Raw genomic sequence first — 16,142 nt, forward strand, 5'->3', positions numbered from 1 at the left:
GAATATCAAATCGTCAACCCAGTTAATAGTTTGAAAGCCCTGTTATATCCCAACATCAACATGTATTAATTTAGCGTGTTATTTTTTACACAATATGGAGTTTATTACCATTTAAATGCACTATGTTTGTTTAACGATGGAAAGTAACTTTTGGAGTCAAAGACACTCCTAGACACACGGAGGCGGAAGCGCGCCTCACATGTTCAAGGCACCGCATGAAGCAGAAGAATGACGCTTGTCGAAAGGAATGCCGGGAAAACTACTGTATTTGTGAATGAGTCTCGTTAGCCTCGTTTAACCGCTACACGAGAACAGTTTTCTGTTTGCAATAAGTTATATAATTTCAGAAATGGCGGGAAGCGCTGGGGAATGGTGTCTTATGGAAAGCGACCCGGGAGTTTTTACAGAGCTGATAAAGGGCTTTGGTGAGCACTCAATATTTTCTTATATTAGCGGTGCGTCGCTAGTTTTGCTTCAGTTCAGTGATTTTGGTCACCAATATGATTGGTAATCATAGGGTGTGACTGCCAGCCTGCCATGTGGTTCCTGGTTTAAATCCACATAAGCATATTCTTTGAATGGGCTCAGTGTATGAGTCAGCGCTGCACTATACTTGTTAATGAATGCAGAATGACAGCTGCCTCACATTTGGTCATGTCTCAAAAAATATTGAGCAACCTACCCAGACGGCATTTTTCAGCATCCTTTACAACTTGCGGTTTTGGATGCGTACAAACATTTGTATGTATATTCAGACATCATATGGCACGTTCCGAACATTCGATTCATTTTTTTGTGTTCGAACATTTGATTCAGTATATTCAGACATCATATGGCACGTTCCGAACATTCGATTCATCTTTTTGTGTTCGAACATTTGATTCAGTATATTCAGGCATCATAGGGCACGTTTTGAACATTCGATTCATCTTTTTGTGTTCGAACATTTGATTCAGTATATTCAGGCATCATAGGGCACGTTTTGAACATTCGATTCATCTTTTTGTGTTCGAAACATTTGATTAAATATATTCACGCATCATACGGCACGTTCCGAACATTCGATTCATCTTTTTGTGTTCGAACATTTGATTCAGTATATTCACGCATCATATGGCACGTTTCGAACATTCGATTCATCTTTTTGTGTTCGAACATTTGATTCAGCATATTCAAGCATCATATGGCACGTTCCGAACATTCGATTCATCTTTTTTGTGTTCGAACATTTGATTCAGTATTTTCAGGCATCATATGGCACGTTCTGAACATTCGATTCATCTTTTTGTGTTCGAACATTTGATTCAGTATATTTGAGCATCATTTGCATTTTCTGAGCATTCGATTCATCTTTTTGTTGGTATTATTGTTTGAATACAAACCTTGAATTCAGTATATTTGGACATTAAGACCCTGGCAACTTATTTGTGTCTGTATCTTTTTGTCTTTTTTGTTTAGTTTTTTCCATGTTTATCTGCATTGCTTTAATACTTTGTAATGTTCAATAAAATAAATAAAATAAAATAAAGATATTATGCGCACGTTCCGAACATTATTTTTGTGGGCGGCATATTGTTCAAACATTTGATTCACTATATTTGGCCATCGTTTCCATGTTCTGAGCATTCAATTAATGTTTTTGTCGGTATTATTGCTTGAATACAAACTTGAATTCAGTATATTTGTCCACTATTCGCACGTTCCAAACATTCAATTAATTATTTTTGTTGGCATCAAATTGTTCGAACATTTGATTCAGAATATTTGGGCATCATTTGCATGTTCTGAGCATTTGATTCATCTTTTTGTTGGTAGGCTACTCTTGCTTGAATACAAAACTTGAATTCACTATATTTGGGCATTATTTGCACGTTCCGAACATTCGATTTATATTTTGTCAGCATTATTTGCCACTGAATTTTGTGTTATTTGGGCATAATTTGGCATTTGTTCCGAACATTTAATTCATATTTGTGTGGGTATTATTGGTTCAATGTGTTTGGGCATCATTTGCACATTCCGACTATTATGTTGATATTTTTTTCTAACATTATTGGTTGTGTACAAACATTTTAAGTATACAGTATCTGGGCATCATTCACACATTCTGAACACTAGTCGTATTTTTATGGACATTATGGATGCATTCAAGCATTTCATCCTGTATTTTTGGGCAACTGTCTTTTTAGGTATTATTGGTTGCATTCGAAAATGTATTTCAGTGTATTTGAGCATAATTTGCACATTCCAAACAGCATATTTAGTTGTCACTTGCACATTCTGAGCATCTAATCAATGTTTTTGTTGGCATTCTGCTCAATGTTCCTCCAGCATTATTGGTGCATTGGAGACATTATTTTTGACCATCATTAGTACGTTCAAATGTTTTGGACCATCATTAGTGCACATTTAAAGAGATAGTTCCCCCAAAAATGAAAATTAGCCCATGATTTACTCACCCTCAAATCATCCTTGGTGTATATGACATTCTTCTTTCAGACGAATATAATCAGTAATATAAAAAATGTCCATGCTCTTCCAAGCTTTATAATGGCAGTGAATGGCTGATTCTGTTTTGAAGTCCATAAAAGTGCACTTTCAAACAGCCACAAAAGACCATCTACTCTCCACCTAACGTGTAAACATAATGGGAAGCCCGCTAGCAGGGCCTGAATTTCATTTTGGAAAATGGGGGGGAAATCCCCCCTTAGGTGATTCTTATGGGGGGGAATTTTTAATTTGAGGGGGGAGTTTAGACTTTTTTTTTAATTACATTTATCTCGCCTAAATGTATGCTTAGCCTACTCATTGCATTTTTACAATGGGGTCATTTTGTTCTTAAGAATTTACACAACTCAAGGAAGCTTGATTTCAATCTTTGAATTAAATTGAAAAAAGTAGCACAAATAAATACAATAGAATAAAGATATCAATAAAGAGAAATAAAGAGAAAAGTTTTTGCTTAGGTCTAAAACTAGTAGGCTATTCAGAAATACTACAGAGACTGAATAAAGTAGCCTAATCAAATGTAAAATAACACTGGGTAGTATTTTAGTCCTGACTAAATTAAATTCATAGGCTATTAATCCTGATTCCTTAAAATGAAAGCTATGTTTTGTTGTTTTGACAAACAAATTAATGACAGACACATATGGCTGCTGTCCCTTTAAGAGCTAGTGCACGGATCCTGTTTTCATTATACGGTCACGTGCGATTTATGCTTATTTAAGACATAACCGACTGTGTTTAGATTAGAGGATACTCTCCAAGACCGAAATTGACATCATTTTCTTGTTTTTGACTGTTAAAGCGATTTATAATCCACGAAAAATAACTTTTGTTACCCGCGAGCTGTTTGTGAGGCTGCTTTACTCTATGTATGTGTGCAGAGAAAAAAGCATCTCTCAGACAGCGCGCAAGTACCGAAGAGTTTAAAATCGCGTGACTGTTTAAACTGGTGAGACTTGAAAAGACGTGCAAATGGTAAACTTTAGTTACTCGTGATGCAATGCTGGCCCGATCGACTCCCGAAACGCGAGAGTGTATTTCCGCCGCCTGCTGCGCGCTTAACGATTGCATTGTGCAACCCATTTTGAGAGACGCGAGATAGAAGACGCAGCGCCGCTGAATCACTCACGCTGTTTGTGAAATTGCGTCTCGCAGACAGTTTTAAAATGACTGATTTGATTTTCCATCTGCGTGGATTAATTTACTAATACAACCTGAACCTACATGCTAAAGTGAATCAATGTTTGCGGGAATTTCCCGCATTATAAATGGGAGACCTGCGGGAATGATAAAAAATATGCGCAATACCCGCAATCCCGCACCGAAATTCAAGCCCTGCCGCTAGCCAGAGGGGATTTAAACTTTACCGGCTGGAGACCCAAGTTTGGTTTGAAAATGAAAAATGTACCAAACCCAATGTTCTCTCACCATTCCTGATTTCTAACACGCACTCACCGCGTTCGGCCTTGCGTTTGTCAGAGCAGAAATGAAAGCTGTTGCTCTCAGTATGTTTTCTGTTATCTCCGGTCGCATTCATATGTAAATTGTGTGATTTTTATTTCATCCATTAGATTGAAAGATCTGAAAAAGCCCATACATTTACCCACCCATAGACCCTCCCCAAGAAATAGGACAGAAGGTTTCGAAAGTGGACAAAAGAGACACCAGGTGTAAACTGAAGGTGTCAACTTGTGATCCGATCGACCAAAACGCATTTAATACCAGCTGTAAACAGGACTTTTGATTTCGCAGCATTTGTGGCTTTCGAATGTCATGCAACACTGATTTCTCTGTTTTCATTAGGATGCAAAGGTGCACAGGTGGAGGAGATATGGAGCATGGAGCCAGAAAACTTTGAAAATCTCAAGTAAGCAAATGTCCATGAATCTATTATTATACGCAGTGTTCTTCCAGCGTTCTAACTGCAATTGAATATGCGCGTGAATCATTTCAGGCCCGTTCATGGTCTGATTTTCCTCTTCAAGTGGCAGCCCGGGGAGGAGCCGGCGGGGTCTATTGTTCAAGACTCAAGGCTGGATCAGATCTTCTTTGCCAAGCAGGTGAACGATCAAATCCTGTTACCAAATGTAAATATTTGGACATTTCTGAATGCGTACGTGCCCGTTTCAGGTCATCAATAACGCCTGCGCGACCCAAGCGATCGTCAGCGTGTTGTTGAACTGCACGCATCCTGATATGCTCCTTGGGGAAACGCTGACAGAATTTAAAGAGTTTTCGCTCAGTTTTGATGCTGCAGTAAGTTGGCGCATTTATTTAACTGGATACATTTCATTATTATAGTTTATGAACCTTTTCTTTTTTTCTTTTCAAGATGAAGGGTCTTGCTCTCAGTAACTCTGAAGTTATCCGACAAGTTCACAACGGCTTCGCTAGGTTGGTTATTTGAAGCCTTTTTCTCTTTTACCATATGACTGATATCATGTATAATGTTTTTGCCGTTTTCTTTTTTCCCCCGTAGACAACAGATGTTTGAGTTTGACGCGAAGTCGTCGGCGAAAGAAGAGGATGCTTTTCACTTTGTGAGCTACGTTCCTGTCAACGGGCGACTGTACGAGTTGGACGGACTTCGTGAAGGACCCATAGACCTCGGTAGACGGAATCGACGTTGAATTGTTGGTTTTGCGCGGTTGGTTCATGTTCTTAAATGATTTTGTCACTTCCTCAGGTGTGTGTAACCAGGACGATTGGATCAATGCTGTACGGCCCGTCATTGAGAAACGAATACAGAAGTAAGCATCAAGCTGATGTGATTTATTTTGAGTTGTTGGTGTTTCTACAAAGCTGTTTAAATCATTTGGTTTTTAGATACAGTGAGGGAGAGATTCGATTCAACTTGATGGCCATTGTTTCGGACCGCAAGATGATTTACGAAAAGAAGATCATTGAACTACAGGCTCAGCTCACAGAAGTAAGACCTTCCGACTGTTAAATATTGGATTGACAGAATGAGGACGCTTGCTTAAAGACGTTCCTGCTGTTCACAGGAAGAGCCGATGGACACAGACCAGAGCGGGAATCATCTGAGCTCCATCCAGTCAGAGATCGCCAAGTATCAGCTCCTGATTGAAGAAGAGACCCAAAAACTTAAAAGATACAAAGTATGTACATGGGTGTTCCCCTCAGTGAGCTTTTAAAGAGAAACTTATTTATAACTTACACTGAAAAAAATCATTTGTTGAATTTAATCCATTTTTTAGCTACATTTAAACAAATGCATTAAGTTGAACTAAAATTGTTCAACTTAATGCATTTGTTTAAATGTTGCTAAAATCAATTGTGTGCAACCACTTACGATATTTTTTTTTTATTAAATTCAACTAATCCCTTTTTTTAGTTTATTGTATGATAGACCTTTCTTTATTATTATTATTATTATTATTATTGTTTTCCACATTGATCCTCTAAAATAACTTTTACTTTACTTTATAATATAATCATATTTATTATAAGTTTTCCTCATTTGTTTTTTGTAATGTTAATTTTATTAACAAGTAACATGTTACAAAATATGCCTTTTTTATTATTACTGTTGATTTCCTCATTTGCTCTTTAAATACTAAGTTATGTTAAAAAATTGAAAATGCACTACTTTATTATGAATATAATAAACAAATTATTATTATTATCCTCTAATTTATCCATTCAAATGTTAATTTTGTTTTTAAGTAATATATGTTATAAAATATGGAATTTAAACTTTTAATAATTATTAGTATTATTAGTATTACTGTTATTAATATTAATAGTAATTGTTATTTTTCTCATTGGTTCTTAATTTCTTATTATTTTTAAGTTATGTAAAAAAACATCAATTTACTGTATAATATAATGATGATAATAATACATTATTATTATGATTGTTTTCCTAATTTATGCTTTACAGTTAATTTGTTTTAATAAGTAAAATGTTATAAAATATCACTTTTCTTTTATTATTATTATTATTATTGTCGTTTTTTTCTCATTGGCTCTTTAAAAACGTATGCATGTTATAAAATTTAAAATACACTGCTTTATTGTAATATAATAATAATCATCATTATTATTATTATTATTCACCCTTATTCATCCTTTCAAATGTTATAAAATATATAATCACTTTTCTGTTATTATTGTTATTCCTAATTGGTTATGTTACAAGTTAATTTTATTAATAAATGATATGTCATAAAATAACTATTATTATTGGTACAAAGTCGCTTAAATTATAAAAACGTTGAAAAAAATGCATGTATTTATTTTTTAAGATTGAGAACATAAGAAGGAAGCACAACTACCTACCCTTTATAATGGAGTTACTGAAGACGTTGGCTGAATATCAGCAGCTGATTCCACTGGTGGAGAAGGTAAGTACAGTCAGAGCCTGTGTGTGTGTGTGTGTGTGGAGTACAGTTAGAGCCCGGTGTGTGTGTGTGTGTGTGTGTGTGTGTGTGTGTGTGTGTGTGTGTGTGTGTGTGTGTGTGTGTGTGTGTGTGTGTGTGTGTGTGTGTGTGTGGAGTACAGTCAGAGCCGGTGTGTGTGATGGTGAATCTCATCATACCACTAGAGGGCACGATTGATGCGTTATTTCTACTCTGCCTTTGAGCTTGAAGTGTTTCCCTCTCTTTGTAATTTGACTGCATGAAACCTTACGGTTAGTTATGTTATTTGAACAGTACTATGCTTAAAGATTAAAGAGTCAACACCTATGTTTAAAAGCTTAATGCAGTCCTGCAGTAATAGCACCCATATAGTACCATGGTGCATTTGCGTTTATTCACCCAGCCCATTGTTGGAAAGGCTGTATGACAATCTAGTATTCAAATTCAAAATACTTGGAATTCTACATTTAAATTCAGTTTCTTAGAAATGAATGTAAAAATGTCTTTTTCTGTCTTTCCTGTGTTTCTTCAGGCAAAGGAGAAACAAAGTGCCAAAAAAATACAAGAAGCCAAGTAACCCCACATTGTTAGACCCCGTTTAATGTTATGCCACGGAAACACTCGATGTGCTGTTGTCTTCTGTATCCCATAAAAGGAGCGCCTGGAAGTGAAGTCGAGCGCGGTGCTTGATGTCATTTCCTTCATGTCTGCATGCATGTGAAGAGATGTTTAAATAATGTCTTATTTTCATATAAATTTCATTTCAGTAATATTGTTGTTTCATGTTTTGTTCTTGTTAGCGCACAGTAAAAGATGATAAATGAGTCTTAAATTACTGTAAAATACTGTACAATAAAGCACTAATCTATTATTACTGTTTAATAATTAGGATGGTACATTTTAATTTAAATGATACACATGTGAAAAGTCTCTTCTGTCAGTAACAAATCAATAGAGGAAGGTTTTTAATTATATAATGTATCATAAATCTGCACTAATAACATGGAAAATGTCTTCCTGTCTATTAGGCAAAAGCAAACTGCTTCATGTTTTCGAAGAATTTGTTTGCTTTACATGGCAGCTTCATGCTTCTCATGTTAGCAAATAGAGCTGGTTTTTGTCCTGATGTTTCCTGTCATCTGGGATGTTTAATTTGGGAATATGACGCAGACTCACATGGGTAGACAGACAGACTGCGGTCAGGCTTGTTACAACCGTAGCAACCAGTGTTGAAACGGTATCTTTATTTCCATGTACCATTCCTCAGAAATATCACATTAGCTAGTCACTTTTTTGCTGACGATACTGTTTTTGTTTACTTTGACTTTCAAAAATGAAACTACTGAGAAATACTCACTGGTGGAGTGATGGGTAATTTGCTTCGTAGTGTTATTTTAGTATTATTTAAATACTATTATAGTATTAATTCATATTTTAAATATTACAACATTCAGGTTCTAGAAGTAAAAACTCTATTTAATTTCTTCATAGGGAAATTGATATTTAACGATAACTTATAAACCTTTAAAGTCTGCCTTACTGTAAGCTACAAGGTTGTTAACTGATAGTATTTGCTTCTGTTGAAGCCATTAGCCTACATTTAACAGCAGAATTCCTGGTGAAAACTACATTACCCATAATGCTGTACAGAAAATGTAACCTATTTCAGTCCAGACATGCATAATTTGCCAGAGCTCTTTAGCTCCGCCCACTCCCATGAGGCACTGCGAATAACGTTATTGATTAAAGGTGCATTGCGCAAGTCTCTGAGTTTTTGCAGAACTATGCCCCCTCTGGCGACAAGCGAAACTGCAACACTGCAACTGAACGCGCATGACGCCCAGTCTCAAATTCCGACCCGAATCCCTCTTATTTATTTTACTGTACAGGATTATAGAGGCAATCGCAATGATCAGAGAAGGGCTCATTCAGCCCATCAGGCAATTGTTTAAGCATGTATGGGTTAGAAAAACGGGTATTTTTAACATGAAATGTTGCGCAATGCACCTTTAAGGCTGCATCCGAAATCGCATACTTCCCTACTTTATAGTTGGTGAAAAACAGTATGTGATAAAAGAAGTATGTCCGAATTCATCATAAAAAAATTGTCAAAAAGTCCCCGGATGACCTACTACTGGCAAGTGTACATACGAGATGGACACTCTAATATCCCATGATGCCACGGGAGAGGATTTGTGAATGGCAGTGAAGCAATGCAACTGACGCTGGTAGGTCACATGATAATGATTGACAAACTGACGAAAGTAGTTCGTCCAGAATACATTCATACTACACACATTCATCTGAAGTGGCGCTGTGCAGATCTGAAAAATCCCTATGGGATAATATGGAAAATGAAGAAAAAAATATACTTCTGAAAGCAGGGCCACTATTAGCTTTTACTTTTATATTTTAATTTTATGCAGCCTACTTTTGTCAATGTATATATAGGCTACATAAAAATTTAAATATAAAAATAAAAGCTTTTTCAGCAATGAAAAACTGAAATAAAAATAAAAAATACATTATATATATCCCTATTCTATATATATATATATATATATATATATATATATATATATATATATATATATATATATATATAGCTGTCATTTATTTTTATTTCAGTTTTTCATTGCTGTTGGTTGCTAAAGCAACATTTCAAGCAAAAGTTTTTCCTCCATTTTTTTTACACTTTTTATTTTAATTAACGAAACTAACAGGTTTTTAATAGTGTTAAATTTAAAGCTGAAGTGTAGGCCTACTTATTTTATGTTAAAATATGTTATGCTGCCCGTCATGCAGAGGAGACGTCAGAAATATGTTTGTCCAATCACCATTTTGCAGTGCAGCTCCGGTTGGTGACGTGCGTTAGCATTTCGCGCCACTTTCTCTGTCCCGGATTTATTTTTTTTTTTTTGCCTTATCCGTGCAACATGAAGTGATGGAAACTTCAGTAAGTGTTGTTCGAAAGCGCTGAAAGGGTGTTTTAATAGTGTACAGCGTTAAAGCAGACACTTAAATCAAGTTTGGCAATAGTTTTGTATTTTTCATCTGTTCTTGCAGTTCCGAGACAGTCGTTTGTGACTTGAGTTTCTATTTTTTGCCGAACTGTTTATTTACATTCTTTCAAACAACCAGACCAGAAGTGATGTTAAAGAGCCGTGATAACCGTGTCACGATACAGTCTCGCCCGCAAGAACACGCTATCGTGTAGGATTGCCGTCACTGTGTAGCTGATAACATCCTATGATGATAATAACAACAGCTCAGCTGATAAACCGCTAATAATGCTTTCGTATGTTAGTCGCCATTACCTGCTTTGTGACGCGCATGTAGTCTAAACTCAAAACAATGTGAAACATCTCACTCTTGCCAAAAATAATGAGTAATGTTGTTATAGTGTGCAAGTTTGTGTACATGTGCAAAAGTTCCTAAATTCCAATCATTTGAGTTATCTACATGACTAACAGGAATCATGTGGCAACAGCCAAAAAAAAAAAAAAAAATAAAAAAAAAAAAAAATATATATATATATATATATATATATATATATACAGTATATATATTCAAGCGTATTTTGGACACTGAAAAAAATATGAATGTTATTACGGCATATCTAATTTTAGGTTTTATCTAATGTTTATATATTTAGTAAGCCCCAAAACGTCACATGAATAATAATAATAATAAACAGACCTTGTGTTTATATATTCAGTGGCTACAAAAAGAATGTTAGTCACACTGAACAAATATTTTTGTTGTTACATTTATTTTAAATGACATGATTTGTGTTTATGTATGAAGTAACCCCAAAAAAGTATTGTTGGATACTTAATACTTTTAAATTAAATACTACACTTATAAATTCACTTTTAAGTTATTAGAAATTATAGCATTTAAATATAGGCTACATTGAAAAGTATTTAGAATAAGTCACACTTAAAGCGTTTTCATTTAGTATTATTATTATTTTAACAAACAATACTTGTATTTAAATAATTATGCATACAGTAACCCCAAAAAGTTCTTTTGGACACTTAAGTCAGACAATTTATTACTATATCAAGTTGAGTGGCATATTCAAAGAATTGAGCAAAATTCTCAGAACTAGTTTAACTTTTATAATGCTTTTTTTTTCCATTCAACTGGCTGGTCCCAAGGTGGTTTTTAGTGTGTATGAATGAACTAGTCCAGGTCATCGCATTTACTACAGACATCATGTGTCACTTTTAAAAAGTATTTTTGCTTAGAATGTTTTATTTATTTTTTTAAATAAAGGCCACTTGCTTTAACATTCCTATATTTTCTTTCAAGTGTGGCGTAAGTGTCCCAATACATCTTGAAGCCACTGTAGATACGAAGACAAACCATGGGAAGTGAGTTGAGGAAAGCCAGCAGTGTTGTAAATTGCGAACACGTTCTTGGACGGGTCAAACGGGCCGAGTGTTTGGTGTCTGTTCAGTGTCCGACCGCTGTGAGATCATCTACAGGAACAGAAGGAACACGAAGGTAAATACGTCCCCACGTACACCCAAAAAAACATTTAGCTGTATCAAATGTGTGCAGGTTTGCCACTGGAACAAAACAAACGCGTTAAGTGCAGGATGTTCTGCTCTCTATATTTGCTTTAAATGTTTGTCTTTAAGGAGAAGCAAGTTTTGTTATACAGGTAGGCCTACATCTCATGCCTTAAATGGGAAGATGATAAACTCTTACACACCCTGCATCTCAACTTTACGTGGAAGTGTGCAGTAATTTATGGATGCATTGGGTGAGTTTGCTGAGATAATTGCAGTTTGGTTTTGGCTAGTGAGACTAAACTGGTAAAACTGGTTATGGGACATTGAACTGATCAGATAATATACATAAAAGGGCATTTAGGAGGTCTTATCTTTGCAACTAAAAAAGCTTTAAAGGTGACAGCAGAAAATGGTGCAAGTTTGGGCTGGGACTGTTTGTTGAAAATGTTTTGCAATCCTGTTTTGCAACGCAAGTGAAATTACACTTCAACTTTAATATTGTAATAATCGATATCATCAACTAACGTATATTGCGAAAGGACAGTTTGTGTAGAAATAAAAACATACTGAAAAGTGCATTGATGTTATAGCCAGTGTTGTTTAATACTATTTTGTTTAAATAAAAATAAAAGATCAAATTGTTTAGGCATCAAAAATGATAATGTGCAGTAAGAAAAATGGATATCCATATTGAGATTTGTTAAAGATTATATTTAACAGTATTATTAAATTATTAGTGTTTTAAAGGGTTAGTTCACCCAAAAATGAAAATTCTGTCTGTAATCACTCAAACCCGTAAGACTTTCATTCATATTCAGATCTAAATTAAGATATTTTTGATGAAATCTGAGAGCTGTTTATTCAACTATACCCTTTATTCAACTATTCATTTTCTTCAGTGTGGGCCTGAGTGAGTTCACGTAGTGTAACAGCGCAGCGCTTCTGTACGTCAGAACGTAGGCTCACTATTGGCCGACGCTGGTCATGTGTGTGATGCTGGCCAATAGTGAACCTTCGTTCTGACGTACAACCCAGAAGCGCTGCGCTGTTACACTACGTCAACTCACTCAGGCCCACACAGAAGAAAATGAATAGTTGAATAAAGTCGTTATTTTTGTTTGTTTTTTTGCACACAAAAAGTATTCTCATCAACCCTGTAATACCAAAAGTATTACAGGGTTGGAACAACATGAGGGGGAGTAATTACTGACAGAATTTTCATTTTTGGGTGAACTATCCCTTTAACTTTAAGTGAGTGTTGGATGATGGTATAGGTAAGGTATGATGGTATGTAAAAACAAGAGTATTAACAATTATGTACAATATCGGTATCACAGATAAATAAATAAGAAACTAAAATCAGCCAATAACACAAATACAAATAACTTTTTGCCTGCGTCTTTTATATGAGTCCCCCAAAAATTCTGAAACTGTAAAAAGTGAGGAAACCTGTTGCCTTAAATTGATTAAGTAATAAACTTCATGTGTAATAAAAAAATGGAGTTACGTGAACTTGACAATTCCACATAACTTAATTTTTTCAATTACGCATGTTTATTTACTTAATTTTAAGGCAATGGTTCCTCACTTTTTTAAGTTAAGCCAACTGATCACTTTTTACAGTGTAATGGAATGACAAACAAACATGTTTTAATCCAAATTCTCCTTTTTATTGTTTTTGTTATTATTAGTGTTTTTAAAGAAAACCTTTACATGTGTTAGATTACAGCAAAGGTAATCTAAATGTAAAAACAAAAAATAGGGGAGATGAGCATACAATTAAATATGTAATATACCGATAAAAATGTAAAAAACTTATACAACTTATTACACTTATACAAAACTTATACATCTCCTTATATATACACACACACATTTCTTTTTGCTTGCATCTGCTTTGCTGTAAAATCCAGAAAAGTAATGAAATGACAAATAAAAAAAATGAATCCAAATGTATTTTTAGCTCTTTCATTGAAAAGCAAAAAAATCCACAAAATAGTACAACTTCAAAACATTGATGCTGCTTCATTGCAGTATTAATATTTCACCTGACATTCATCTTAACTATATACAAATCTGTGCAAAATATGCAATATCACTGAAATCTTAATAGCTCTATAAGAACATGAAAAAGCAGATGCGTGTACATTCTAAAACGGACCAGCCATTAGTTTAAATACAACAACTGAAAACATCATTGCCCTCCTGCAGCAATTCTGCATAGTTGACGGTAGAGTTCAGAGTCCAGGAACCGAGGGTACGAGTTGTGCTCCATCAGGAAGTGAACTCTGTTCTGGGCTGCTTTGAAACTAGACTGTGTTGGGATCAGAAGGCTTTGGTGGAGGGACTCCTTGGTGTTGAAGTCCAGGTTGACCTAGAGAAGGAAGAATTGAAAGAAATGAGAACGTGTGGCACCGCTTGATGAAAAGGAATAAACGTTGATGAAACCTCACCTCCTTCGGAGACTCTGGCTTGACGAATTCTTTGTATATTGTTTTTGCCCTTGATCGGAGTTTTGATCTCGACCCGATCTTTCGAAACTCTTCGCAGGCCAGCCAGAACTCGATATTCTCCTCGCAGTGTTCAGACTTCATGAAGAGGCGCAAAGCAATCGTTCCATCTGAAATATGAAAACAGTAATGAGATCAGTTGGCATTATAATGTGGTGTATCCCCCCCAAACATTTTTTTTTGATAGATAGATAGATAGATAGATAGATAGATAGATAGATAGATAGATAGATAGATAGATAGTCAAAAGTTTGAAAACATTACTATTTTTAATGTTTTTGAAATGGTATCTTATGCTCATCAAGCCTGCATTTATTTGAGCAAAAATTCAGAAAAGAAACTGTAATATTGTTAAATATTACTTCAAAATAATGTTTTTCTTTTTTTAATATACTTTAAAATATTATTTATTTCTGTGATCAAAGCTGAATTCTGAAGGATCATGTGACACTGAAGACTAGAGTAATGATTCTGAAAATACAGCTTTGCATCACAGAAATAAATTACATTTTATAATATATTCAAATAGAAAACTGTTATTTTAAATTGTAATAATATTTCACAATATTACAGTTTTTTTCTGTATTTTTGATTAAATAATGCAGCCTTGATGAGCATAAGAGACTTCTTTCAAAAACATTAAAAATAGTAATGTTTCCAAACTGTCTCTAGGTGTGTGTGTGTGTGTGTGTGTGTGTGTGTGTGTGTGTGGCTGTGTGTGTGTGTGTGTGTGTGTGTGTGTGTGTGTGTGTGTGTGTGTGTGTGTGTGTGTGTGTGTGTGTGTGTGTGTGTGTGTGTGTGTGTGTGTGTGTGTGTGTGTGTGTGTGAAGATAAAACTTGTGAATATTTAGAAATATCAATTACATTTGCTGCTCAACATGTTGTCCAGAGATTGTGCCCATTGAGTAACTTCTTCAGTAGTTGGCCTGTGCGGATATAAAGACAGACATTTAAATTCATCTTAATTTAAATCAAATTAAAAATGTAAAAGATTTAATGTTGAATTAAATAATCTTTATTTAATAATTTATAATTTTTGATTATGTCAATGATCCCAATTTATTATACTACATAGTAATTAACAAAAGCAAATGAACAGTTTTTCCATATGCTCACCCGTATAATTTTCTCTGTGGCGTGGTTTGGCGCGATTCTCTCGTGGGAAACGTCTTGAACAGCATTCTTGATGTCCAATTTGTTTTTCTGTTAAAAAGAATCAACAAACATTAGCAACCACATGCGTATCGCTCGGCGTAAACCAAATGCAACTTGATAAAATGCACATCTCACTTTATTTCGCTTTGTTCTGTAGTCGTTTCAGGGTTGCTGAAGTAGATCGAGGGATCCTTGCTCAAATCTGGTGCGGAATTTCTCATTTTAGCCAATCTATCCAAGACTATCAATTGAACTAAAACAAGTTGTCTTGAAGTGTGCTGCTTTTATACCTAAGGACTCTGTGCTGTGGGCGGGGCTTCATCAGCAGGGGAAGCATCTGATTGGTTGCCTTGCATTAGCATTTGATTGGTCATGTACTTGTGCAAGTCTTGTTGGCAGGAACACTGCAGTTCTTTCTCAAAAAATCTTTCATCAAACAAAACCTAATGTTTATTTAAACTGTGTGTGTGTGTGTGTGTGTGTGTGTGTGTGTGTGTGTGTGTGTGTGTGTGTGTGTGTGTGTGTGTGTGTGTGTGTGTGTGTGTGTGTGTGTGTGTGTACACTAAACTAATCTAAAAACATTTCGATCTCATATTTCCCATAACTTCCATTCGTGCAAATATTTTCTGATGCCGTTTTTATTGTAAAAATAAGGAGTAAGTATACGTGTAAGTTTAGAGATGTACAAAACCTGAGTAACTTGTAACTCGAGGATGTTAACTCAATATCCGTCTAAGGCAAAAAGTACTGAACAAACTGGAATGTTCCCAACCGACATTCCACATGTTTCTATTTTTGGAAGGCAGTGTTTTAATTATAGAAACTCTGCTAAAAATAGCTCATGTCTTTGTCACTGTTTTAGTGACTTTGGACGTGATTCAAAACACAAAACTCTCGTAATCTTTGCCGTCTTCACTTTTTGACTGCAGATATCAGGCTAAACTGCTTGATGCACAAGTTGAAAGATTTTAGATGATACAGAAACATGCATTACCTGAAGAAAATCTATCATATTTAGATGTGCACTAACTCTCGTCAGGCTTTTTTAAGGGGGAAAAACAGGG

At 35.1% G+C, this 16,142-nt stretch overlaps 2 protein-coding genes across 2 annotated transcripts; one reads left to right on the forward strand and one right to left on the reverse strand.

Moving 5' to 3' along the window:
• The first annotated feature begins 176 nt into the window (after window positions 1–176).
• On the forward strand, window positions 177–8,244 carry uchl5 (ubiquitin carboxyl-terminal hydrolase L5). The gene is made up of 11 exons (XM_081384342.1): window positions 177–425; window positions 4,312–4,375; window positions 4,463–4,568; window positions 4,639–4,764; window positions 4,841–4,902; window positions 4,988–5,118; window positions 5,195–5,258; window positions 5,335–5,437; window positions 5,514–5,627; window positions 6,777–6,875; window positions 7,423–8,244. Exons 1-11 carry the CDS (start codon window positions 350–352, stop codon window positions 7,465–7,467), a joined length of 990 nt encoding a protein of 329 aa, XP_081240468.1. The 5' UTR covers window positions 177–349; the 3' UTR covers window positions 7,468–8,244.
• A 4,821-nt stretch (window positions 8,245–13,065) lies between these two features.
• Window positions 13,066–15,332, reverse strand: rgs2 (regulator of G protein signaling 2). Its single transcript, XM_081384956.1, has 5 exons — window positions 15,214–15,332; window positions 15,040–15,126; window positions 14,788–14,849; window positions 13,867–14,033; window positions 13,066–13,787 (listed from the first exon to the last, which is right to left on the reverse strand). The coding sequence occupies exons 1-5, from the start codon at window positions 15,297–15,299 to the stop codon at window positions 13,608–13,610; spliced, it is 582 nt and encodes a 193-aa protein (XP_081241082.1). The 5' UTR covers window positions 15,300–15,332; the 3' UTR covers window positions 13,066–13,607.
• Between the last annotated feature and the right edge of the window lie 810 nt (window positions 15,333–16,142).

This window comes from Scardinius erythrophthalmus (assembly GCF_964197995.2).
Source record: "Scardinius erythrophthalmus genome assembly, chromosome: 14".
Lineage (NCBI taxonomy): Eukaryota > Metazoa > Chordata > Actinopteri > Cypriniformes > Leuciscidae > Scardinius > Scardinius erythrophthalmus.